The 27,589-nt window shown below is 43.3% G+C and overlaps 2 protein-coding genes across 3 annotated transcripts; both read right to left on the bottom strand.

The window, feature by feature from the left end:
• Positions 1–542: 542 nt before the first annotated feature.
• On the bottom strand, positions 543–17,604 carry Impa1 (inositol monophosphatase 1). Of its 2 annotated transcripts, none has more exons than XM_057791054.1 (9): positions 17,527–17,604; positions 15,275–15,340; positions 14,558–14,691; positions 12,437–12,541; positions 11,014–11,059; positions 9,000–9,108; positions 7,144–7,252; positions 3,405–3,556; positions 543–2,682 (listed from the first exon to the last, which is right to left on the bottom strand). In XM_057791054.1, exons 2-9 carry the CDS (start codon positions 15,335–15,337, stop codon positions 2,567–2,569), a joined length of 834 nt encoding a protein of 277 aa, XP_057647037.1. In that variant the 5' UTR covers positions 15,338–15,340; positions 17,527–17,604; the 3' UTR covers positions 543–2,566. The 2 variants fall into 2 exon arrangements, with proteins under 2 accessions (XP_057647037.1, XP_057647038.1); XM_057791055.1 differs by having other exon boundaries at positions 15,275–15,337; positions 17,527–17,558.
• A 3,772-nt stretch (positions 17,605–21,376) lies between these two features.
• Slc10a5 (solute carrier family 10 member 5) lies at positions 21,377–22,681 on the bottom strand. Its single transcript, XM_057790236.1, has one exon. The coding sequence runs from the start codon at positions 22,679–22,681 to the stop codon at positions 21,377–21,379; it is 1,305 nt and encodes a 434-aa protein (XP_057646219.1).
• Between the last annotated feature and the right edge of the window lie 4,908 nt (positions 22,682–27,589).

Below are 27,589 nucleotides of genomic sequence, written 5' to 3' on the forward strand. Positions count from 1 at the left end.
AGAATTCACATTTGAGCAATATCAGGGCTCCAAAGTATACATTACATTTATCAAAACTTTAGGCTGGCAATACGGACTGGTGGGAAGGGGGCTTGTCCAAGCCTGGCAACCTAAGTTGGATCCCCAGAACATAATGAAAAGAGCTCCTGCAGGTGCCGTCTGACAGCCACGGGCACACTGAAGCTTGTGCATACAACCCTACCCCCCATATAACATTTTAAAGGATCTTCAGCATTTTCCCCAATAACACTTTAGAGTTGCTGTGTGCATAGTTCTTACAGTTCCCGTTAGAGCAGTCTGGGAGCACCCGACCACTCCTTATGCTGAGTATTCATTCAGTGCTTTTGCACACACTCGTGCTTAGACAGCAGTGGCACCAGCCTCATCTCCAATGGCATCATTAATAATCCCTCTGCAGACTTTTCTGTATTTTCTAATCACATGAACAACGAAGTAACTCAGTCCGACCAATCACTGTTTCTTTGCCTTGCATTTATATACAGCCTCAAGCTGCAGCAAACCAGTTTTAATACACTCCCAAACAAAGAATCACTTATCAGAGAGTTAATGGTTCTCAAAAGCAGAGAGACCAGGGAAAGAAGTCCCCTGAAAATGAGAACTAGAGAAATAAATACTGGGACACAGTAACAGGTTAAACAGAGGACATTCTGTCACACAGAACAAGATTTCCCAATTATTTTGGGGTAATTTACTTTCTAATCATCCTTTTTTTTTAACATCTAAGTAATGTTCAGGCAGATATTACTCAATTGCACATAGAATAAAAAGACACAAACAGCCATGGGGGGAAATATCAAGTGTTTACCTATATTGGGAAAACTATAGGCAAAAGGTAAAAATACATAACCAATCACATACATTAGTTTCAAATATTTGTAACTTAACTCAAAACCCCCAAAAAGAGTTGAGACCATAGACTTTGATAATATATCATTAATTACACTTTTAATTTAAACATTAATCATGGGCTGAGATGCTGATCTGGCACGCATGAGGCCCTGGGTTCAGCACTAGTGACATGATGGTGCCCTGCTGTTCTCTCTGTATCTCAGAACTTAGAGAGAGAGGGCAGGGACATCAGGAGTTCAAGTTCATCATCAGCTACATAACAATTCTGAGGCCAGCCCGGGATACATAAATACATACAGTAAAATAAAATGTTATTCGTAATAGTCTTAAAATAAATCTAAACTCCAAAATAATCTGTCTTGTAATAGGATTTAATGGTATGTGATGTTTAAGTCATGTGGCTAACAGCAGAAATATATCAATTACAGAGCCCAAATCAGAGTGTCACAGAGATCTAATACAGTAAATCGCCCAATAATAAAATAATTTCTGCCTTCAAACTTATAAGAACACTTTATTTTATCAAAGGCCAGGCTCAAACATACAAGAACAAAGTATCTGTTCATAGACAAACAATGGTAGCGCACACCTTTAAACCTAGCACTCAGGAGGCAGAGGTAGGCAGATCTCTGTGAGTTCGAGGCCAACCTGGTCTACAAGAGCAAGTTCCAGGACAGTTAGGACTGTTACACAAAGAAACCCTGTCTTGAAAAACAAACAAACAAAACAAAACAAAAAGAAATATCTGTACATATGCCAAGGGCCAAGGCTAAAACCATAAACTAAACAATAAATTAATCCTTTCAAAAGGAACAGGAACCATTAAATTTTCTTCTTGGGTTCGAGAGGCCCAAGATCCTTATAGAGTATACAGACAGCAATGATGAAATGAAGCAAGGAGTTTGGAAAGAAATCAAATAGTTCACCATTAATGCCACAAGACATCGTCAGCACAGCCAAAATCAGTTAAGTATCTGACTGTGAATACTGCATTTAGTAAAACGTTACACTGTAACTAACTACAGCAGATACCTGAAAGACTGCTGTGAAAATCTCTAGCATGGGGGCTTAGACAGAACCTGCAGCATACAGTACTATATTAACTGCAGAAATGCCCACAATAAGCAACCGTCTCTGGAAGTCCTGTGAAATGGCAATATGGAATATAAAAAGGACAGCGAGGTAAACTAGCTTCAGAACAGGTGCCATCAGAAGAGGAACTGCAGCTCCAGGCACTCACGTAAGCTGCTGACTTTAGACGGCCCGCTGTCTGACAGGTACTGTGCCGAATTACAGAGAATAACACAACAAAAGGTCTCTGCGAGGAGAGAGCCTGCTGTAGAGTCACACACATAACTAAATATGGCTTTTGGAAGAAAGACTTTCACAAAACAAAAACTTTACGACTGAGAATTGTGCATATAAATAGCATACTAAAATTTAAGGGGATCATGTGGACTGGTGATTATTCCACAGCAAGTTCATTAATTAGATTTCCTGGATACTTTCCCCAAGAGATTCTTACACGTAAAGTTTCTTTCAACAATCAAATATTCCATCTAATTTTGCATATGCCATCTGAAATGTTCCCATTTTAAAATCAGGACCTCAAAGACAAATTTAAATCAATGACATCATACATCACAAACATCCCAGGGTCGCAAGTGTGATGGAGCTGGACACTGTCCTGTGCCAATTAGCTTTCGTCATCTCTTTGTAAAGGTATTATCTCAATTTCTTTGGCTATTCTTTCGGCTAATGCTTTATTATTTGCAGCAATTATTCTCCGAGACATCAAATCAAATGGTCCACCTGAAATCAAATCAAACATGGAAAACCAATTAGGAGAAAAGCAAGTGCACAGCTGTATCTATGGCCATTTTAATAGGCTTAGTTTTCTTTTCAAACAGAAAAAAGAATGCATCACTCAATGACAGTGTTTCAGTCTTGAGATGATGGAAGTTTCTAGGCATCTTTTCTAAGTACCAACATGAGGGATTTCAAGTTGGAACGCCATCCTCCCTTTCGGTTTCTTGTGGGCACTCTTACTCTTCTGCACCGTCTGTGCGTCCGCACACACACACTGACTCGATTCTCTTGCACATCGCTCTCTTCCCATTTCCTGCTTCACCTTGCAATATTTTCTCAGTAAACTCTTGGAACCCAGGCTTATTCTCTCCACTTTCTTCTACTGCTCAAAGTTAATACTTAACTGACCTAGGCCAGAGCAAGAGACGCAGTGGACAAAGCTCGCTGTCCACTCTCACTATGGCCTCTTCACAGTTCATGGAACAACCTTCAGAAAAGAGTAGACCGTCTCAAAGCCTCTTAGGAGCTCCTGGTATTCATAATCATTTCTCAGTATGTATTATAACTAGCTACTGTCTTTGCCTCTATCTCCTACTGTCTGATTTTATAGAAAATTGTACAGCCCATTTTTCTATCAGGACATGTATCAGCCATCTTTTTAGAGCCCACATAGAAAGGGAAGCCTACAGATGTGAAAAACACGCTTCGGGGTGCCATGACTTCACCTGTCACATCCATCAGCACTCCGCCTGCCTCGGTGACGATGACGCCAGCTCCTGCCATGTCCCAGCAATGGATCCCCATCTCATAGTAAGCATCCGCTCCTCCAGTTGCCACAAGGCACATATTAACAGCAGCTGTTCCAACACTCCGGATTCTAGTGCGAAAAGTAAAGATTGGTGGGAAAAACCCCTTAGAAAACGTATTCCTGTTTAAGGTCACTTTCAACGCCAACTGTGATTGCTTGCTTCAATCTAGAGAATAACTGTGGATAGAAGTATTCTCTATATCCTTTAAACTTTCTCTCTATAAAAATGTTCTCTATATACTTAAAAATGAAGTATATAAAATGTAAATATCCTTGCTGTTCTTGCATGGACGTGAGTTCAGTTTCCAGCACTCACATGGTGGCTCAGTTCCAGAGGGATCTAAAGTCCTCTTCTTCTAGCTTCTGCAGTCACTGCACATATGTGGTGCACACACGTATATGCAAACAAACATCCATACACATAAATAAAATCTCTTAAAATAATCTAATCACGACGTACTGTGTAAATCGGGAATTTATCACAAAGCTACCATTTAATAAGACAAACAAACATGATAACAAAGTCTTTAAGGGGAGACAAAATAAAATACCAGAGAGCCAGGCACGACAGTACACACCTGTAATCACACTACCTGAGAGAGGCTCAAGTGGAAGGACCAGGAGTTCAAGGCCAGCCTGAAGTACATTATATGATTTTGTCTCAAAAAACAAAACCAGACTTTGAAGAACAGTGACCCTTGTGTGCATTCCTGTCTAGATCCCAGCACCATTTATTCCACAGAGACAACGCAGTGCAACCATCTCCGGCTGTGTGAGACACTATGCTACTGTTCACTGCCAACTGGAAAGGCCTCATGGTTGTGCCTGGACCCACAACAGGCCAGCTGGGCTCTGCATGAACATTTGGTCTTTACTTTTCAAAAATATCATTGCTTTCTACAATTAATAGGAGCTTTAAAATGCTCAAAAATGTCAAGATCATAACAAAATGGAAAACTGTGAAACAACTTCCAAAAGCGGATGGGCAACGAGAATCAGGCTGTGTGCTGACACCTTAATCTCAGCACTCGGGCGGCCAGCCAGGGGAATCATGTACTCATGCTGAAACTGGTGGGCAAGTCTTTGCATGTTAAGTTCAAAGCCAGCTGGGGCTGCAATGTGTAAGAACAACCCTCACAAACAGAGGTGGTCACAACTCCTGTGGCAAATCTCTACCTCCAAAATATTCACACTACAATTCTTAACAGTAACAAAATTATGGTTATAAGGTAACCATGAAATAAAGCCTGTTATAGACGTACAGAGTGGATATGGAACAAAGAAAGCACAGCGTGAGGACCTGCAGTGACGGTGGCAGCACTGGAAGCTGAGAGCCGCTGCTCTCGAGTGGGGAGGAGGAGGCCGCTGCTCCCGAGTGGGGAGGAGGCCGCTGCTCCCGAGTGGGGAGGAGGCCGCTGCTCCCGAGTGTGGAGGAGGAGGCCGCTGCTCCCGAGTGGGGAGGAGGAGGCCGCTGCTCCTGAGTGGGGAGGAGGAGGCTGCTGCTCTCAAGTGGAGAGGAGGAGGCTGAGGCCAGTCTAGGCAGAAGAGGACAGTGTCTCAAAAACAAACACAGCAACAACCACGACAGAAAGAAGCCAGGGAGAAGGAAACATAATGTCCTTAAGTTACTTCTTACTCAAATTTTCTTTTTCCTTTTTTATTTGTTTTGATTTTTTGGGGGGCAGGAACTGTTGTGTTGTTGCTGTTGTTTTTGAGACAGGACTTCACTAATGCTTCAGCCTCCTGAATGCTGAGGTTACAGGTGGGGACCACCATGTCTGCTTCAAATTCCTATTGTAACTAATATTTCAACCTCTGGAAATAGGCAGAGATTCATTCTCTCAAAGTTTATACTTTTTCAAAAGTACTGGAGAATTGATGAATTGTGTGGGTATTTTTTTCTGTATGTAAAAACAAACAACAACAACAACAAAAAACAAAACCTAGTATCTTTCACAAAGCCAAATTTAAAAAAGGACAGGAATGACATAACACCTGTCAGGTTCAAAGGGTGCTCCACTCCCTGGTTCCCCACACCCCAAAATAGAACAAACCCACTGACTCATCCAACATGGAGCCTAGGCCCAGCTCTACCTGGACTATAGGATGTCTGGCAGTTAGACATAAGCCAACAACCCTCAGGAACTTGTAAAACCAGTTCCCATCTGCCAAAAGGAGTCATTTCCTTATCTGGCAGAAGGCACACAGGCTTCACTGGCGTGTATCAACCTGTGGCTATGTGCCAAAGGCCATACCAGGTTCCAGGCTCCCTCAGTCCCCACTCACAAGTACACGCTACACATTTCAAAGCCCTACGCCAATCCCTTGACCCTTCCTTCCCTCCCTGACTATGTGCCCTCCTCAACACGATTCTCACCGCACTCTGTATCCCTGGGTGCCCTCCTGTTCTCTCACGATCTCCACTATTGGCTCCTGCTTCCCAGGCCTGGACATGTTCGATCTACTCTCTGTTGTGGACCCCTTCAGGTGCCATGGCTCTTCCTTCTCTCAAATGCACAATCAAACCTTAACCATACAATGGGCAGTCATGTAGGCAGCTTCTTTGTCACCTCCTCCTTGAACAGAATACCTTTGACTTGGAGTGTGTCTTACAACTTAGCAAGATGGGTCAATCCAATTCCAAATGACAAGGTGAGCTGAGCACAAGGTGATGGCTGGAATCCAGGAATTGAGGAGGCCCAGGCAGAAGCACTGGAAGGCTGATACTACCTGATAAGACTGCCCTAGAGGAAACAATCTGAAACAAAGTCCAGGAAGGGCTCTTCCCTCCCTCTTACATGAGACAAGGACACAGGGCAGTGAGAGCTCACGTTGTAGGAGGAATGACCAGGACTGCTCACAGTAAGTGCCCGTGCTGTTTACCGTCCACAGTTAAAGAGCCACTCTAAAACAGGCAGCGGCAGCAGCAACTTCCAGCAGCACCTGTCATTGCTCCTGTCTCAGCTTCCTAGAGGCCGAGGTTACAGGTACGCTAGACCATGTCTTGTGACAGTGGCTTTTTAAACGATAATTTTTACTGAGACAACTATAATAAAGGTCAGAAAAAACAACAGCTATCACAACACAAAGCAGGGTGAAAGTAGAAGAGCAGTGTCCACGCATTGATAGCTTTGCCTATTAAAAACATTTACACATTAACTTATAAATTCAACTCCATTCTATGTTTTGTACAAGGGACAGGCTTAAAATGGAGAGACAAAAATAAAGAGACAAGGCTTGGCACTGTGGCACACACCTCTAAGCCCAGCATCGGGGAGACTGAGGCACTGGGAAGGCCAAGGCAGCAGGACTGTGAACTCAAGGCCTGCCCGACATACACAACAAAACTATGTGGGAAACATCAGAAACAAAACAAACAAAATTCATCTAAAACCATGAGGAAGATATTCAAGGTCAATTCTAGCCTCCACTCAAACACAATGGACTCAGACATACATGAAGGGCACTCATGCATGCGCACACGCCAGCACGCACGCACGCGCACACACACACACACATACACATGCGCGTGCACGTGCACACACAGAGACAAAGAGAGGGAGAGAGAGAGAGAGAGAGAGAGAGAGAGAAATAATAAAAGTGAATCCTTAAAAAAGTGCAGCTATGTGGCAGTGTGGTGGGATGAGAAGGCTTACCCGTGGATGGGAAGGGAGCAAAGCTTTTCCATGTTGGAAAGAACAACCCGCAAAGTCTCTGGTTTTCTGGACGAGCCCAACTCAGTCACCAAGAGTGCTTTGGTAATATCTGAAAAGAGAAGTTATTTCAAATAAACCATTGGATGTCAATAACCAAAACTCTAGAATAAATCTAACACAATTATATTTAAATCCTTTTTCCTAGTTTTATCAAACATTTTTCCAAGCTTTAAAGTGTTAAAATACATAAAATTAGGTATGGTGCTCAATACAACCCTGTAATTAAAAAATAAAAATAAACAACAAAAAAGGAAATGAACAAAAAACATGCCCTCAACCTAAGCGTTTAAGAGAAAGGTTATGGCTGGGCAGAGTGGCATGCATCTTTTAACCCAAGTGCTCAGGAGACAGAGGCTGGTGGCTCTCTCAGTTCAAGGTCAAACTGGCCTGCACAGCCAGTGCCCAGTTCCAGGCAGGAGCTACAGTGAGACCTTGCTTCAAAATAAAACAAAACCGGAAGGAAGGGAGGAAGGGAGGGAGAGATGTAGGAAGGATAGAAAGGAAGGAAGGATGGTTGGTTAGTTTAGGAGAGTCCGCAAAGATTCAAAACTCCAAACTGTTCACAAGCTTAAAGCACTTGCTAGTGCAAGGCTGCTGAAGGTGCGTGCTGGAGATGCAGGACTGACGTGATGGAAGAAAGGTGACATACGATGCCAGCCACCTGTCACACTGAAACAGTTCTACTCAGTGAGTGTATGTACATACACAAACACACACACTTATCTTCATAAAGACAGGGTCCACACTCACACACGTAATCCCTCTCAGATGGCAACCCCCGACCCCACTTCCAAAAAGAAACCCTGTACTACTGAATATGGAAACTTCTCCCACATTATCTCCAGAGGCCACAGACTATAACAACCATTTATACAGCGTCAATAGTGTACTAGCCGTAACTAACCTAGAGACAAAGAAAACAAGGGTGTGTGGACAAGGTATTTGCAAATACATGATTTTATATGAGGAACTTGACCCTCACTACTGCGTATCATTCTTACAGATTTTCAGGTGATTTTTTTTGTTGTTGTTGTTGCTAGGAAAAGGTACATAATTTTTTTCTCTGATAAAGTTTTGCTACAAAGCATAGGTTACTCTAGAATTTACTTTGCCCAGGCTGGCCTCAAACTTCTAATCCTTCTGCCTCTACCTCCTGAGTGTTGGGATTCCAGGAATATTCCCCCATGCCCAACTGATCTCAGCTTTAACATGCATTATTTATGATTTATTGACCAATAATGGGCTGAATGGCATCCAGTAAAATCCAGAAATTCTAGGAAGGATAAGACACTGTGGCTGAAGCACTATGTCCTGAACCCTTAGAAGAGAAACCCTGACGTGGATAACACATTTCTGTCAACGTCACCTAACACTGAGTGCACCTGCTCCATGCCATCTGCTTCTCCTGCTCCAGCTATCACACTAAAAATGAGGTCAGAAGGGGAAAGGAAAAACAGTACAGTCCTGAGTCAGCTAACAGTAGCTAAGTGCAGGGGTTAACATATGAACAGGAGTCAGCTAACGCTAGCTAAGTGCAGGGGTTACCATAGGAACAGGAGTCAGCTAATACTAGCTAAGTGCAGGGGTTACCATAGGAACAGGAGTCAGCTAATACTAGCTAAGTGCAGGGGTTAACATATGAACAGGGGTCAGCTAATACTAGCTAAGTGCAGAGGTTACCATAGGAACAGGAGTCAGCTAACACTAGCTAAGTGCAGGGGTTACCATACAACCATGTAAACTGCAAGCACACTTGGCTCAGGACACCAGGCACCAACACCGGAGGACACACCTACCTTCCTGTTGTGAGACCCGAAGCTTCTGGCCGTTACAAAAGGCTCCTTTTCCCTTCCTGCCAGTATACATCTTATCCTCCACACAGCTATACACAACTCCAAACTCCATCTGCAGAGGGAAACAAGCCTTTTAGCAAACCGCAGTACTTTTCAATTAATTGGTATCTGCTTCTGAATAAAGTGACAAGAAAATCTAGAATACTAACAAACTCTATTCAAACAGCCCAAACACAGTAGGTCATCAGACCTCAGTCCCACTCCTCCCACTCAAGTCTAGACGAGGAGAGCACACTGTCCCTCTCTCCTAGCCTCAGACGGAGGCAGCTTTCTGTATTTTCTACAGTGAACACTGTGTCCTCCTGCGTTAGGGTCCCTGCTCATCCATTCTCTGACAAACTATCCACAGATCCTCCTTCTCTTCTGGTACCTTCTCACTAAACATCTCCCGTCCATATTGCTCCTTTGAATTCTTCCCCTACACCTCCATGCTGAATTGCTAGCACAATGGTACCGGGAGGTTTGCCTTGAAGAGGCAACTGGGAGAATAGCTTCGCCAGACACCTCCCTGCACCCCGCCCACCCTGTGTGCGAGTTCTGTCAAAGCAGCCCCTCTCTCCAGTTTCGCACTCCGCATCTCCTGCTCACGCCCTGCGGTCGGCAGTCTGCACTGACCAGCCAGTCTACTGCACCTGTAAGAACCTTTGCTGACCCCAAAGGCTTTGCTCTAAAGAACTGGAGACGGGGTCATCCTCAAAGCTCTTCAACACTTAACTCGAAAGCTCCACGTTCCCTGAGGTGTCCTTTAGAAGTTGACCCTCAGGCTTTCTACCCGTCTTGCACCGCTTCCATTTCCCTTCCAGCACTTCAGATTCTCGGGTGCTTCCAAGTCCACAGACTCAACTACTAACCATCATGTTGGCTCCAACAAGTCCCATCACAGGAGTCTATGTGTTGTAACTGTCTTGCAGAAACCTCTTTTAAAGAGTCCAAAAAACTGTTCTTTGTGGTAAGACTTTTCTATTTTTCTTTCTGAAAAACTTCAAATCTTCTAAGTGGCAACTAACATAGCCAACTTGTAAGACGTCTTCTGCTAGGAAGCCGCCCACTGCACAACAGGCAGCGCTGGTATATTCTCTTCTGCCTTCCTCTACAGGCTGCTGTCAGCTGAGGACACCCGACTGCAACAAAGGACGGACTCAAAGGCAGAGACCACATTCTGCTCAGGCTGAGTCTGTGTTAAAGCTGATTTAGGACGACTTGTCATGCTACAAGAACAATGTGGTCTATAACCAAGGGCTCATTTGTACTAAGTGTGTGTATGTGTGTGTTGTGCGTGCGTGTTGCTAGGGATTCAATTGAGAGGTATATATACGCTAGGCCCTACCACTTAGCCTTGGGCTTTTATTTCAGAAATTTCTGAAATACACTTTTGTTCACGGTGATCAAATGCAGTGCACAAGCTCCTTGAAGATAGCAGTCAAACAGCAGGGAACAAAGAGACCACAGTAGCTAACAGATTTTACTCTACTGGGTTTGGTATGTAAGCATTCAATTATGTCTAAGTTCTTAACATACCCTGCTATGACCAGCCATTCTCTGGCCCCTGACATATCATCATCTTTCAATGTCTCCCTGCATTAACATCATGAAGACATGCTTAGAAATGTCCCACTCATCTCTGAGACATTTTAAAGTCACATTAAGCCCTGTCATAGCTGAATGTGTCAGAAGTATGGTGGTGGTTTGTGTTTCCTTTACTTGTGTTCAATTTCTCTTTCCAACTATGTCTTCTCAGGAAACAACCTTGTCCCCTGGAAATGCAGGTGAAGATGCCCAGTCTGTGGTTTACAGTGGTGCGGGAAACAACCTCGTCCCCTGAAAAGGCATATGAAGATGCCCAGCCTTGTGGTTTTCATTTATAGTGATGCGGTGGCACAAACAGAGCACAAGAAAGATTTTTTTTTCTCAGAAAAGGAAAGCAAGATATTTGATGGAACATACATTTAAGACATACCTGTTTATTTACAACGAAGCCAATTGAAACAGCTACAAAAGGAAACCTTAAAAAAAAAAAATTCACAAACTAACCAAGACAGAATTTTATTTCAACAAGTACTTATAAGATTGTTTTCAAATTAATTCTCATAACCCTGAAGATTGAATATGTCACAAGTTATGCATATAAATTGGAGAAAGATGATCTATACACACACACACACACACACACACACAAGTATCTACAGACATTCACATGACTGAAAGGGTCATAAAGACCTGGCAACAATGTCACTTTCCTCACTAACAGGGAGACAGAAGTGGAAACTGTCCCGCACACCACGCTACAGCTCTTGAATGTCAAATACTGTAAATAACGTAGCTATGTACAGGCTTTATTTTCAAAACGCAAATTTAATGCTGGTCACAGGCAAAAAGAAAACATCCCTCTCATTTTCCCCAGCAGCAATAAACACAGGAAGAAAAAAATTGTTTGTTCCTATTTCTGACATGAAATTTGGAGCTGAATGTTAGAAAAATAAACGGTTAGCCACAGTGATTTTTACAGCTTCTAGTTTGTACACAGATATTATATTCTCACACACAAGTGAACTGGAACTCTAAAAAAAAATTAGGCAAAATAGGTTCAAACATAACTGAGATAAACTTAAATTCTGAACTGAAAATAATCATAAGTATTTAACAGAGAGTTTTTATTGTAATAAAAGCACATCACAGCCTTTTGTTTTATTCCGTGCACCTCCGCAGCTTCCATACTTAAAGGTGCGGTGCCTTGTCCCATGTGGGTTCTATGCTCTGCAGACTTTAGTAACTGTAAACACGCACACACGTGTGCGCAGGCACAGTACAGGACAACTTATCAAGACCATGCCAAGCACTATACTGAGTTCTTAGGAACGTGTACAGTAAGAGTCCTAGCAAGAAGCAATTCTATGAAGCAGGTGTTACTAATATAGTAATAGTTTTTAAACTGAGGCTGAGAAAGACAGTCACAAGCCAGTGAATCAGCTGGAGGATTCAAATCTCAGCCTGCGGTCCCTAACGCCCACATCCCTTTAGCACCGTCTTTTCTCTCCGAGTAAACGCTGTACACTGTGAGCATCCCATCAGTGCAGTCACCAGCTCCTTTGCTGATCTGAAGCACCTGTGGCACTCCTCACACGTTAGATCATCACAGTAACAAGGAGTGGAGACCAGGTACGTCCCACAAGGCCACACGGTACCACTGCTTCACTCATCCACATCTCAGAAAAGACTGCACAGCGCACTTAGCTCCTCCACGACATTTTCTGTAGTTTCTTAGAATAAAGAAGCGAAAACAATTTATACAATTTCCTAAAGTGCGTGTTGCCTTGACAGAGAATCGTCCCCCACACCCCTCCCCAAAACACAGCAGTAATGACATTAAATTAAAGGCGTACCTATGCACAAAGTTGGTCGTGCCATCAATAGGGTCAATGATCCACGTGGGCTTGTCGGTGAAGACGGTCTTTTCCCCAGCTGCCACAGATTCTTCCCCAATGAAACTGAAAGCAAGAAACACAAGCTTCTAACCTCTAAATTGGATTCAGGACTTGAACCTTCATCTCCTAAGCTCCAAGATCTACCATTAAACACAAGCCAAGCCTAGACTATTATTCTACTGTAGCTTTTTTTCGGGGGGGGGAAGGTTGAGACAGGGTTTCTCCATAGCTTTGGAGCCTGTCCTGGAACTCGCTTTGTTGACCAGGCTGGCCTCGAACTTACAGAAATCCACCTGCCTCTGCCTCCTAAAGGCTGGGATTAAAGATGTGCACGACCACCACCTGGCCTAGTTTCTTTCTAAAAATAAAACACACACACACACACACACACACACACACACACAACAAAGCTCTACTTTCCCCAAAACAAAGGCACGTGACAGTACAAAATCCTAAACGCAATACTGGCATAAACGCAGGGAAACACACGCACAGCTGCAAATGTCATCCTTAAAATGAGAAACCAAGGAAATACAGCAATTTCAAAAGTAAGAGCACAGGGCTGCAGATGCCTGAATCCCAGCACTCTAGGTACAGGAGAAAGAATAATCAACTCCTGGCCAGCCTGGGCAAGAGTGAGACTTTGTCTTAAAATCAAACTGAAATAAATAAGAAGAGCACAACTTCTCTAGTTCCTATCAAAGATGGAGAGCCCATAGAGCACTTTCTCTGAGTGAGAAGCTGCCTCCTAACTTAGACGACAGCGGGAGTGACAGCTGCATGGCCTCAGCACTGGCCTGGCAGCTGTCATCTTGTTCATACTGGCTCTCCTTCCCTGTCTCAGAAGACACAGCAGACAGCCCACAGGGTGCCGGAGCTGCCAGCAGACACAGCAGACAGCCCACACGGTGATGGAGCTGCCAGCGGACACAGCAGACAGCCCACACGGTGCCGGAGCTGCCAGCAGACACAGCAGACAGCCCACACGGTGATGGAGCTGCCAGCAGACACAGCAGACAGCCCACAGGGTGCCGGAGCTGCCAGCAGACACAGCAGACAGCCCACGGGGCGCTGGAGCTGCCAGCAGACACAGCAGACAGCCCACACGGTGCCGGAGCTGCCAGGAGACACAGCAGACAGCCCACACGGTGATGGAGCTGCCAGCAGACACAGCAGACAGCCCACACGGTGATGGAGCTGCCAGCAGACACAGCAGACAGCCCACGGGGCGCTGGAGCTGCCAGCAGACACAGCAGACAGCCCACGGGGCGCTGGAGCTGCCAGCAACCACAGACGCCAAGGGATTCCCCGGACCTGCTGGAGCTGTGGTGGCGGCACCTCTGGACCACTGAAAGGAGCTGAGACCTCAGTCAAGGTCATGCAGCCCAGCCACTCCCACCTTCCCAACTCCGGCAAAATTGTGAAGCAGTATGTCTGTCACTTAGAATTATTTTAATAAAAGTGACAGGTGACAGAGAACAGCCACTAAGTTAATGAGAATATAAACTAACCTCTTAAATGACTGTCCACACAACCATAAGTTGATTTTAAAAATGGTGTCTGACTTCACTGGCATTCTTCTCTCCTGTTTTATTTTTTGAATTGCTTATTGTTTGAACTGTCCTAATAAATATTTGTCCTCCTTCCCTTTCCTCTTACTTCTAAGCTGTTTTATTTAAGGAAGTATGTTCAGTCACAACTCTAAAACATTTCTCCTTCTCAGTGGCTAAAAGACTGGCAATGGCTGATGCCACAAAGAGGTAACAGAACTTCAGCATTAAATTTCAAATTCTTAAAGTTCTGGGGATCAGACTGGCAAACTTGCACACAAAAGAGTGCGCTACCACTGACTGTTTCCAGGCTGGAGTTCCCCGAGACCACACACACTATCCAAACAATGGCCCAGACATCACCCCAGGTGTCTTCTCCCTGCCCAGCACCTTGGCTTGAGCTGCCCAATTCCCTCAATTAAGCTTCTACTCAAGCTTAAGTCAACCTACAGTTTGACACAATACTAGCCTCGTGCACAGATTACAACCTAGGATTAATTTTATCACTTTAAATTGGTGCAAGAAATACCTGTGAGATGGGTACTTTTCCTTTATTGAAGAGAGAAGCATTTTCTCAACGTTCTGGTCGGTAACTGTTACCAAGTCAGCTGGAGAACTTTTAATCATAACATTCATCTCGTTTTGTAGAGCTTCACGAATCATCTAAAAAGATGTTTTCGGTAAGCAAGTAAAAAGGTGTAAGTAATTTTAAACCAAACAAAAGGTAAATTACAAAAATAATTTCAAGCATTCAATCAGTCTTACATGATGTTCTTACATTTTTCTTTCAGAAATGTCTATGAAATAAGGTAATTTTAGAGTTATGACCTTCTAGGTAAAATATTACATAATTTCATACCCTATTTTAGATTCAGGACTGTCACCACAAAAGCTTAACAACACAAACTGAAAATTCCAGCTGGAGATGTAACGTAATGCCAGTGCTTGCCTAGCACGCACACAGTCCTAGGTTCCATCCCTAGTGCCACACACGCACACACATGCATGCACACACACGCACACACACATGCATGCACGTGCATGCACGTGCACACACATGCACACACATGCATGCACGCATGCACACACATGCACGCACGTGCAAACATGTGCACACGCACATACATGCACACACACTGTATTTAAAGTGTAAAACAGCTAATGTGAATCAGAATATGCTTTAGCAAACAAGGTTGTACTGCAATATCTACACACATCCCACTCTGGGCATGAAACTAGTCCATACCTCTCCAGCTCGTCTTGCAAGGGTGACCGCATAGTCCATGCATTCCTGCCAGGGGTCCGCCATCTTCTGAACAAGTTCGACACAGGCAAGCACAAACAGTTACAAACTCTGCAAGCATCTCAACTAGAAACTCACTTTTGATTCACCCTTCCCTGGTTTACAGTTCAATGCTTTCCCCAAGATATAGGCCTAGTAAAAATCATTTTGAAATATCACATATTTCACCTGCATAGTAGAAACCTTTTGTTACTGTTATTGTTTTGAGACAGTGTCTCATAGTTTAGGCTAGCCTCAAACTCCTGATCCCCTTGCCTCTACTTCCCAAGTGCTAGGATTACAGGCATATGCCACTATACCCAACTTAATATAAGAATTACCAAAGCAAAAAAAAAAAAAAAAAAGTTCTAGGAAGTTGTCTCCCAAAGTGTCCATACAATATCAAATTTTGGGGAGTGGCCATACCATGTCATATTGTGGGGGTTGTGGGGATCCAATTGAAGCTTAGGTAATAGATAAGGTCAAGAAATAGTCTAGTGTATGACTAGGTGGGGAACAAGATAAAGAGCCCCAGGAAGGCTGAAATAAAAGTAGTTTTGAAGACAAAGGAGCAAAAGATGTCTGTGTTAACTACATTCAGGAAGTGCTTTGCACAAGGAATTTAAAAAAAAAAAATAAGGTTGTAAAAGTGAAGAACTTAAGGTACACAGATCAGAAACACTTTGCCCAATGTTATTTGGGCAGATTTACAGAATGCATACTCAATTCTGATTGGAAAGTTCCTTGCTTTCTGTTACAGCATTCGGGGATGGGGGGGATTCCTAGGTCTAAAAATATAATTATAGAAGTAAAGGCACCTTTTACTTCCTGGGCTTCAGGGAGGGGGAAGCATAACCGTGTGACACCACAGCCTTGACCACACACTAACTGTTCCTAGCACAGAGATTCATGGAAATGGTTACCCTCAGAAAAGGTGGTCTTTTTTATAAAGCCACACTAACTCTGCTTCACAACTGAGAGCAAGGGACACCGTGTTCCTCTTTAGGAGCGTATGAAATCTCTGCCTCATTGCACGGGCAGAGAAATGCTGGGACACGGAGTGTCTACCGGGTGTTGCTTTGTTTTCCTTTCTACTTGAGACAAGGTGGGCTTCAAGTTTCCAGACTGATGGCTGGGATTGCAGGCATATGCCATCATGACTCAATGCCTTTGCCCTGTAATACAAGCATTGGCGTAAACTGTGTAACAGACCCTTTGTGAGTTATAAGCTGCTTAGAGCTCTTCAAAAATGCTTTGCAAACTTTATCGTTCTTGTTCTTATCACTCTTCTTGTCTCCTCGCAGCCTGACACCTGGGCTGGTCTGCTCAAGCCTCTTACAGGTCATCTTGTGTCAACACCAACAGAACACCATTTCAAAAGACATCCATCCTATCTCCAAAGGATCATCCAGGAACGGATGTCAGCCAACAGATATCTGTACAAAACACCGCTGTTGCTCCTCAGCATTTAGCCAGTTCTATGCATGCGCTATCTTTTCAACCAGTTTGAAGAGATTTCTTGAGGAAAGGGGGCTGATAAATGAAATTTTCTGATACCCTGAAATGGACAGAGGTCCAGAAGAGGGAAGAAATAAAGGAAGTCAATTAGGTAACAGTTGTTTGGGGTTTGTTCTTTTCTCGGGGGCGGGACTGGGGCAATAATGGAGCTGAAATCCAAAAATACCGCCAGCTATAGTTCACAGACGCACTTTTTAGCCTTGTTGCTGGTAGTTTACAAAATGTGCTCCAAGTCTTGGTCCTTTTCCTAGCTAGTATATTTAATAAGTCCTTTTATTTCAAAGACCTCTTTGCCCCAGGACCTGTTTTTCGGGGGTCATAGTCTATCAGCCTTAACTTTGGGAACAAAGCCATACAAACTTAAAACTGTTTCTGTCCTGTAAAGCCGCTCCACTCCCGTCACCGCTCCAGACGCAAGAAATCACCGGACCTGGGCCTGTCCACCCCTGACCCAGGGAACTTGCCAGATAGGTCCCTGCGGGTTTCCGCAGAGTCGGGCTTATTCTGCGACCCAGAACCTCAGCGATCCAGGAAGGTGGCCTGGCGAACCCATTCGGCTGTTTCCGGAGTACTACGGAAAGCACACCAGGCAGGAGCGCCCGGCCGCCGCCCCGGCCCAGCATGGGGGCAGCTCGCCACAGCCCACGCCCCGGCTGTCGAATAACGGGGTGCGGGATGCAGGGACAGAAGGGACTTACCTCGCGTGAGAGTACGGCGGTGCGCAACTGCCGGGGTCGAAGGCTCGCTCTTCCGGAGGTAACGGGGCTTGCTCCCACAGGAAGTCCCGCCCCTGAGAGCCTTCGGGCAGGGCCGGGACGTCTAGAAACCCCGCCTTCACGTCTGGACTCCGCCCGGAGTTGCCCGCTTGAATGTCCTTGCCACTGCAAAGCTCGGTCTGGTTGAAGTTGATGTATTCTGGCATTCTCCTGCATTCCCTTTCTTTAAGAACCCCCTTTTTATTTTGCAAATCTCCACTTTTGTCTTTTCAAGTTTTCCCATTTCCCTTTCTCCCGTCTGGTCCGTTCTGCTCTTTGGTCACAATACATTGTTGTTGTGACTGTCATTGTGCAGCTCTTATTATTTGCTAAACCAAGCCTAAAGGAGATTTTAATTTTTGATAATTGGTTGTCAGCACTAACACTCTTCTCGGCAGTTCACGTAGATACCTATTGTTCTTTGTTGAGGACTTGACGTTCTACAGGCAGAAACTCCTCACCCATCCTCAAGCCTCTGTTCTAAGGATAAAGCCCAGGGCTTTGTAAATAGTATACAAGCACCCTGTCACTGAGCTACCTTCCCAGACAGGAATTTTCAACAGTGTCCCATTAGGTAACGTAGGTTGGCTCCTGAAGTCCTTGATCCTCATCTCACGCCTTTACTTCCAGAGTTCTCAGGTTACAAGCGTGTGCTACCACATCAGGCAGCAGCTGTGTTCTTACATGCTTAAACATAAGTGTTCCAACAATTTCATGAAGAGTCTCTTCATTATACAGATAATGAAACTGAGGCTTGGAAAAATTAAGGGATTTGTCCCAAACTTACACAGCATGAACACAGCACCCTGACTCCAAAACATACAAAGACCAGTTTGCTCCATACGGGCAACAGAGGCTCACGTATGGCTCCTCAAATGTTTCTTCACAGCGAATGGTAGGTCATGATGACAGGAATGTTACTCTAACTGGAAAACTCTACACGTATGACCTTCCACAAGAGGACTACAATATCTTTGCATAATTGCTTGTGAATTCATTGCCTCTCTTGATTTAATCAAAAGAAATTATTAATGATGTGCAACATGTCTCAGCGATGAGTGACAGGAATTGAACCCAACTTGTAAACAATTATCACAAAGAGCCAAAACTTGTCCTTGCTCTTCTGAGGAATGAAACCTTAAGAGACTGATTTGGAAGCTGGGTGGTGGTTGCACATGCCTTTAATCCCAGCAGTTGTGTGAGAGAGGCAGGCAGATCTCAGTGAGTTTGAGGTCAGCCTAGTCTACAAAGCGAGTTCCAGGACATCCAGGAATATTACACAGAGAAACCATGTCTCAAAAAACAAAAACAACAACACTCTCCTCTGCCTCTCCCCCACCTCAAAAAAAAAAAAAAAACCCATGAAAGAAAGAAACTAATTTAGATACCTCTATCAAATACTCTTGTGTTTTTTTTTTTAAGGTCTGCAACCATTTTAAAATAGAATAAAATCGTATCGAATGCATGCTGACAGGCATAGATATATGAGCAAATGGAATTCTCTAGGCATGTGCAGAAGTGGCATCTCTAAACCTCTCATGCGTGGAAGTTGTCCCACTGACTTGGCAAAGCTGATAAAACCAATCTTGAAGAAAGATAACGAGGGACTACATACAGGATTCATATACATCAAAGCTGTTGCTAGCTTCCTACAGCAGACGAGCAGGAACTCCAGCTTTGTTTTGTTTGTCTGTCTACAGCAGCCTCAGCTGCTTCTTCAGAACTACTGTCAGGTAACTCAGGGATTTCAGCACAAGTGGTCTGTTATGTTGCCAAGTGATTTCTGAACGTGAAGTGCACAGCAGTGTCTGATGTTCTGATTCGGATACGGCAGTGCTGCGAGCTGGCATCACAAGCACAAAGCCCTGCTATTGAGTGTATGAAAGTTGGTTCTGATGGTTGTAGAGACCTCCATACATGATGAGAGAAAAACTCTGAGATGATAACCTTTAAACACACAGAGAAACAGACAGACAGAGACAGAGAGAACGTGAAGTCTGTGTTGATCTTGGGTTTTTACAGATCTGAAAACTGACACATTCTAGGTGTCATAAGGTTGATCATAAACCACAACTAGAAAGACAGGTTTCCTGGCTTGCAATTGGCAGATTATATTGACTAAGAGATGCCCAGTTAAGTTTGTATTATATAGATAACGTTTATACTGTGAGCCTCTGAATGTACATTACTGTTTAAAGGAGTCAAATACTCCAGGGAGGCAATCGTTGTTTTTGAGATCAGGACAGCCATCCGTCAGCACACCATCAGGGCTTTTATGAATCCAATTTTTAGTACACTGGACTTAGTGGCATAAGAAAGAACAGATTTGTCTATCTTGTATCAGCAGAAAACAGAAGTTCCCTACTGCTACAATACTATAGGCAAGAACATTGACAGGAAAAATTAAAGGCTTAGGCTCCAAACATAGCTATCTAATTGATATTTCAAACTACCAGTATGTATCTGTCAGTGTCAACAGTTTAAAATCAAACAAAACAGTAATAATAACTAAGGAAGCACAGTAAATGTGTGGTTGAATATAATTCCCACGACAACAATGAAGTTGGCATCATTATTTCCACCTTCTTAAAATAAGAGAACTGGACTGTGGGATAATTATTTTGTCTTCAACAACAAGAAAATAGGCAAATAGGGAAAGGCATATCCTTAAGACTGGTATTTCTTTTTAGGGTTAATGGCCACATTGTCTGTGGACAAGAATACAGACTGGTCACAAGTACTAAAAAATGCATCGAAAATTTCAGTCATCAATCTTTTGTGATGCAAAAATCTATCCCATGAAGTTTATAGAGAGGTGTGTGAGTGTGTGTGTGTTTGCAGTGTTAAAAATTATAATCCAGAGCCTCAAATATGCCAGGTAAGCACTCTTCCTAAACTGCACACCCTGACCAAAGACCAGTCGATTACTTTTTGAAGCATAGTCTTCATTTGAGTCCTAGCTTGTGCTTTAACAGTTTGTTTGAATAAGCATATGAAAAACGTAATGCGTGTGGCAAATGGGTTCCTTTGCAGGGAAATATAATGAAATCCAAATTAAACATTAAGATTAATATGGCTGACTAGAGTTAGCAGAGAGAAGTCAAAGTCCGTTTGGAAGGTTTGGGAAGCAGCACTGGGAACGGGAGGGAGGAGGCTGCTGCAGGCACTGATGAAACATTTCACAGTAACGAGGTTGACTGTTTAAAAAGACAGCGAGGGAGAGACAAGCTTTCCAGATAAGTGCCCGTGCCTTTGGTGTGGAGTATAGAAGTCAGAAGCACACGCGACTGTGGAAACAGCCTTTCTGTGTTTATTCAAGACAGGCTGCTTCCCAATGAGCTAGTGGGAAAGCCAGACAGAAATCTGCATGCTCATTTCCTGAGTAAGCATTTGCTACCCATTGTAAGGACAGCCTTTCCTTAAAAACTCAGGATATACAAGATTCACGGGTTATTTCCATTGCTGTTCCTCATTAAGAGATTGTAAAATCATTACCAAACTAACACACCGCAAGGGTATCTTAATCCCCCTTCTCAATATGTACTGTAGCAGTCACTGGGTGTTTACTATGGGTAGCATATGTGTGTGTTCTATAAAACATATACAATCTATAACATATTTATATAATATAGATGTGTAACATATTGCACACACAAATATGTAAAACATACAAGTATTAGAAGAAGTACTCTCACCTCCACATCAAGCCTTCGAGCAGATGAAAGGAGACTTTAGAGCAGGCATTGTTGATGCACGGTTTGAACCAGGGCAAGGATTAGGAGTGCTGCGAGTTCTAGACTAGGGGAGCTCTCTCAGCTTCTGTGCTAAGGGTTCCTAGTTTCCTACCCTTGTAGATCAGAAAGAGCAGGGACATTTCACATCCAGAACACATGGCTACTGTAAAAGGAGCCACAGAGGCTTCGTATGCCTTGAGCTGTGGGAGAGAGAGCTGAATAACGGCCAGGGCTAAGAAACTATTCAACATTCCACTTTCAATAGCAATCGTTTTGCAAACAGGAAGAGGCAGCATACAGACTTTAGCAAAGAAATAGCCAAACATAAAGCCCAGTGCGGGAACCAAAAGCCCCAAAAGAAGCACGTTTAGGTTAGCCATTCTCAGAAACACCAGTCCCATCCTGAAAGCCAAATAGATCCCTACAAACATTAAAGTCAGACTCAGAGGCCGAACTACTCTCTCTAAACAGACTGCTTTTTCAGGTGATCTGTGCTTGATGAGCACACCAATTGATACTGGTGTAAGTATGAACAGGAGTGTAGACACAATCTTTAAAACAGGAACATGAAAGACACCTGCTAACCCTAATAGCCTACTGTATAAGTAAGAATTGACAGGCATCATTATCAGGGCCAGGGATGTCGATGTACAAGTCATCAAAATGGCCAAAGTGACATCTCCTTCCAGAAGGAGAGCAAAAAGATAGCCCCCACCTCCTCCTGGGCATGTGCAGGTCATTACAAATCCAAAGGCTTGTGCTTCATGTAATCCCAAAATCTGAGACAAAAGGAAACCACAGAATGGCATCAGAAAAAACTGTGTCACTGCCCCGAGAACCACTGGCAGAGGTCGTTTCCATACGGTTTGAAGTACCTGGAACTCAATCTTGCAGCCAAAGGCACATTTATTTAAAAGGATCATCGATAAAACAAGCAGCAAGATATACTGATTGACATGCACTGGTGCCTGGAAGAGGCTGTCTTCCGTCTGTCCAAGCACTCTGACTTTAACATCTGTTATCTCTTCAATGAGTCTTTTGTGCCTACCTTCAGAATCCCAGAGCTGAATGGTCATGTTCGTCTCTCCCGGGAAAGTCTTTAGGCTGAGGGTAAAGTCTGTGGCGTCCCGCGAGGTCTTGGTCACGTTGACTACCTGCAGCACCTTTGGATCTTCTACTTTCACAAAAAGGTAGCTGGAGTCCGGCCATTTGTCCTTGTAACTGGACTTTACGATGACAGTTTCCTTTGTCTTTGTAAATGACAGTATTTCTGAATTTTGTATATTCAGGAAGCTGAGGAATAACTTCCTTGCTTCTCCTGGGGTCACCAAAAAAAGGAGGATTACAAAAGATTTTCCAAACATTGTGAAAAGTTTGATAAATCGTACGTGGCAACTCAAGATTTTTTTTTTTTTTTTCAAAAATAGACGGGCATTCTTGCAGGTCTCCAGTGGCAGAATGCATAAATGTGGGTTAGGCAACAGCTGGGGTTTGGTGGGTCAAGGTCCAAGAGGAGGGACCGTTGTGCTTGTAACGAATATAAAGCTCCCTAGTGAGTGACACAGCCAGTTTCTCTGTAGTTAAGGAAACTGAGAAGCCAACCCTTGCATTTACAGGTGTCACCACCACAAGCACACACTGGGGCTCTCTTCCTGAGTTCCTTATTACTAGAGGATAAAGTCTTAGAGCTATTTTTTTTTTTCATTTTCTTTTGTCCTAAGGAAAACAATAAAATAAAAGCAGCCAGGGGCAGAGGTATCTACAATAGATACTAATGCTTGGAGATCACTATCACTATTCCATCAAGTCAGAAGCAAACCGCATTTCTACCTACATGCTGGTGTGACCGGAGAGTGAGTATTGGGGAGAGAGAAGGAGGGAGGTGGGTGGAGGGAGAGGAAGAGGGAAGGGCTGTAGGGGAGAAGAGGGAATTAGTGAAGACTGACATATGACGCCGGTTATGAAAGACTAGAAGTCCCTTCCTGCCAAGGCTGCCTTCCAACAGAGTTGCACAGAAGGAAAACAAACAATGTGAGGTACAAATGTGCCAGTCTGCTCTGAACAGGAGCCACTGAACTCCTAGCCCTTCCCTATCCCTGGCCCACTTCCACCCATGGAAATGCTTTTTAAATAAACTGTCTCTTTTCTAACCACCATCCATATGTCCATCCCTAGCCCAATTCCTTGTTCAGGGACACAAATAACTGGAAGTTGAAACAGGTGCACTATGCACCCTGACTCGTGCCTATAACACTGGGGCCCTACACTGAAAGATAGTGACCAAGGGAAGTACAACTTTGCTCTCTTGACGTTAGTCACGTGGCTGCCATCAGTGACTACAAGGGCTAACCTCAAGAGCTTCCTTGATGCTAATAGTTTTCTGCAATTCTAGAGGAATTCTATCCGGCAAAATAAATCCTTAGACTACCCTTGCTGTCTGTTGCTCAAAAACGTCTGGCGTGGTCACCAGGTAACTTGAGGACATAAGAAGGTGGCCTGGCTAGGGAACTGTCGCTACTGGGCATTTGGAATTCCAGAGTGGAAAGGCACTCACCTTAATTCTAATGCTCTAGTCTTTTACTGTGCACAGCTAGGGCCACGGGCAGCTATCACTAACCCAACCATGCCTCCGCTTCTAGGGATAAGGAAAAGCAACCCACAAACTCAACTGTGCATTTCCCAAATGAGAGGATGCCAAGCAGGGAGAATTCAAATAAACTCCCCATTACTACAAATGCATAGTTTACTTTTGTGTTAGAATACAAAGTAATGAGCATCATCATGGCATTTTCAGTATGACAGATTTTTAGAAAGATATGTAGGTGTCGCTCGGCATCATTAATTTATTTCCATGTAAGACATTAAGAAAAACCAAAGACATATTTACCAGTGGCAAGAACAGGGACTAGGACTAAGTTCTGCTCAATGACAGCAGTAATTTTCCTAAGGAACTTTTTTTTAAGAATAGAGTATCACTATGAATCTCTCGCTGGCTGTCCTGCAATTCATTATGTATATCAGGCTGGTCCTGAACTCACAGATCCATCTTCTTCTGCTTTCTGAGTACTGGGATTTAAGGTATGAGCAGCCACCCTGTTTCTCAAGGAACTTTAAAGTGACAGAAACACCTGCCACTGAGAAGACTGAAGCAAGGGAGTCACAAGCTTAAGGCCAGCCTTGGTTACACAGTAAAAACTTGTCAAAATGAGTAAAGAGCCCAGTGGGATAGCTCAGTGAATAGAGCACTTACTGCCCGGGTGAACACCTGAGATTGATCCCCAGAACCCACATAGTAGGAAAGAACCAGTTCCCCCCAGTCATCCTCTGACCTAAACACATGCTGTGTGACTTAGAAGAGAAGATGACACTTACCCTTACAATATATGACCTAGTACCTTAAGTCACAACTTTGATTGACCAGATCCAAGCAATATGAAGTATTTCTTCCCATGTACTTTATCCAGAGTTGTTTTCTCTTTCAGCTTCCCCCAACCAGTTGGAAGAATCCTATGGCCCAGCTCTCTCATGTATTGCCCGTCCTTTAGGCTGATGCCCATTGGTATCAGGGATTTAGTTCAACCGTTCATCTGCACTCCTCTCCTGTTTTGTGTGTCTCCCAGGACAATTTTAATTGTCTGTCAGCAACGGAAACACCAGGGAGGATGGGGACAGTGTAACCTTACCATTTTATTAGGCAAACTTACTCAAAGCCTTGGGTTTTTGCTTTCAGAGTAGATAGTTGTAGATTAAAAGAAATAAAGAAAAATAAGCCACGTAAAAATGGAAAATTCACAGAGAGTCTGGATTCTTTGTATTATTGTGTTTTCTTTAAAATTTTTGACTATAAAGGAGCTAATTGCAGAGAGACATTTCATTATATGGGCTGCCAAGCTAAACCAAAATGGATATAAGGGTATTATGATTTCAAAATATGGGTCTAAGGATGTGATGCTTTGGAGAGGGTCTTCTTTTGTTTTCACAGAGGATGCGACCCTGTGGATTTCTTCTATCCCAATATGGTATGATAGACCACACCCTCCTGAAAGGTTACTGTGAACACCTTCAGAAAATTACTTCACTCAACTGCCAACTGAGATGACCCTGGCACAGAGATTATACCATAAAAGACCTAATTAACGACGCCCCCATTCAGCAGAAAGCAGTTTGGAGAGAAAAAACTGCGCCCATATTCCCAAATATTGTTTATAAATATTCTTTTACATTTAAAGGGGGATATGATATAGATATGAATAATTTGCATTGGTATGGATTATAAGGTCAATTTTGTTATGTGTATACGTATTTCTGATCTTGATTAAGGTATTGTGATTGTGTAGTTCATTTAAAAATATAATGTATAATTAAGAAATATAGGTTAATGGATAATCATCAATAGTCAAGCTTGTAGTCATGTTAGATTTTCTAGATATATAGAGATATATATTTCAGTTAGATAGGCATTCTTCATATCTTTCAAAGACTGCAGAATATGGCATTTAATGTTTTAATAACTTAGGGCTTTTCATGATAATGAGACACATCTGCTCCTGGCAGCACCAATCTACTTCAAGAGGAAGATGGGCACCGAAGAGGCTCCTTATGGAGTTTGATAGCCATTTGGGCATGAAACTGCTCATGCCTGGACTGTTGCATAAACTGGACACAGAGAACCCGCAAAAAAAGGACTGCTGAACTTGCCTAAAGGTGAGATGGTCTTTCGGGGTTCCTGACTCATGAAAGAGTCTGCGAGACATTCTGCAGGACACAGCAAAAAGTGACTAAACTGTCTTTGAAATTTCCTGTTTCATGGAAAAGTCTGCTGGATACTATAGGCCTGAAGGCTGAAGATGGATGCCCCAACAGTACAAAAGAACTTTGGGTGACTGCCCAGGCAGCGAGATGTCTCTGTCATTTCTAGAGTTTTGGATCTCTTGTTTACTTAGGTAATATTATATCCTTCTGGAGTCTTTGATGGAGTTAAAGAATGGATAGATAGTTATAGTTTTCCTTAGTTATGATAAAAGATAAAATAAATATAAATATTGTAACTGTAATTCTTGCTTGATAACTGTTATATGTAATTTTACTATGTCAAAGTGAACGCCTTTCTTTTTTGTTTAAACAGAAAAAGGGGAAATGATGGAGGTGGGTCATCTTTCTATCTGTTGTTTCATTGGTTAAGTAATAAAGAAACTGCCTTGGCCCCTTTAATAGGACAAAAATTAGGTAGGCGGAGTAAACAGAACAGGATGCTGGGAGAAAGAAGCCGAGTCAGTGAGTCGCCATGATTCTCCCACTCCAGACAGACGCAGGTTAAGATCTTTCCTGGTAAGCCAGCTCGTGGTACTACACAGAATATTAGAAATGGGTTAGATCAATATGTAAGAGCTAGCCAATAAGAGGCTGGAACTAATGGGCCAGGCAGTGATTAAAAGAATACAGTTTCCGTGTAATTATTTCGGGGCATAAGCTAGCCATGCGGGCGGCCGGGTGCCGGGGACGCAGCCCCGCCGCTCATATTACAACACAGAGTGATTTGGACACAGGGAGTAAGGGGGACTGAGATGCTTTAGCTGCCAGTTTTTAGTACCCAGGATGTTTATCCCTGGCATCCTCCAGAGCTGCAGGCTCCACCGCCTAGGACCTGGCCTTGCTTACAGGCAGTGTACTAACTTTGTCGGGCCCTCTGGATATCGCCTCGTTCCTTTTGTCTGATTAAGGAGAGAAGACATTTTTTTCATCCTTCCTAGGTTTCAGTTCCTGCCAGCCTCATTTGCCCTCCTCTCAAAAGGTATTATTTTTTTGGCATTTAGTTTTCATTCAGTTATATGTGCTGACCACCTATTGTGTGCAAGTAATTGAAATTAATATAGGTACTGGTTGGAAAACTTTTTGGCAACTCAAAACAAACAAACAAACAAACAAAAAACCAAACCAAACCAAACCCAACTTCTGATATATGGATTTTTAAACATTATTTCTCTCAGTAGTATGATAGTTTCCTATTAAACAGCTATTGGGACGTGGCTATACTGTCTGTGCACTTATTTGCAACTTGCCTTACAATTGTGTGTGACACTTCTAAGTGTATGTCTACATATCTTCACTGTACCTAAAATGGCAATTAGATATTAATGTATAAGTAGGTATGCAAGTAACTCTGTAAAGGAATGGATTCAGAACCTGATAAAAGCCAGAAATTATCACTGTTTATCACATGGACATGAAAAAGATGGACCTGAAGAAGACCAAAGGAGCATGTGAGTTTATTC

The sequence above is a fragment of the Chionomys nivalis genome, chromosome 16 (genome assembly GCF_950005125.1).
Source record: "Chionomys nivalis chromosome 16, mChiNiv1.1, whole genome shotgun sequence".
Classification (NCBI taxonomy): Eukaryota; Metazoa; Chordata; class Mammalia; order Rodentia; family Cricetidae; genus Chionomys; species Chionomys nivalis.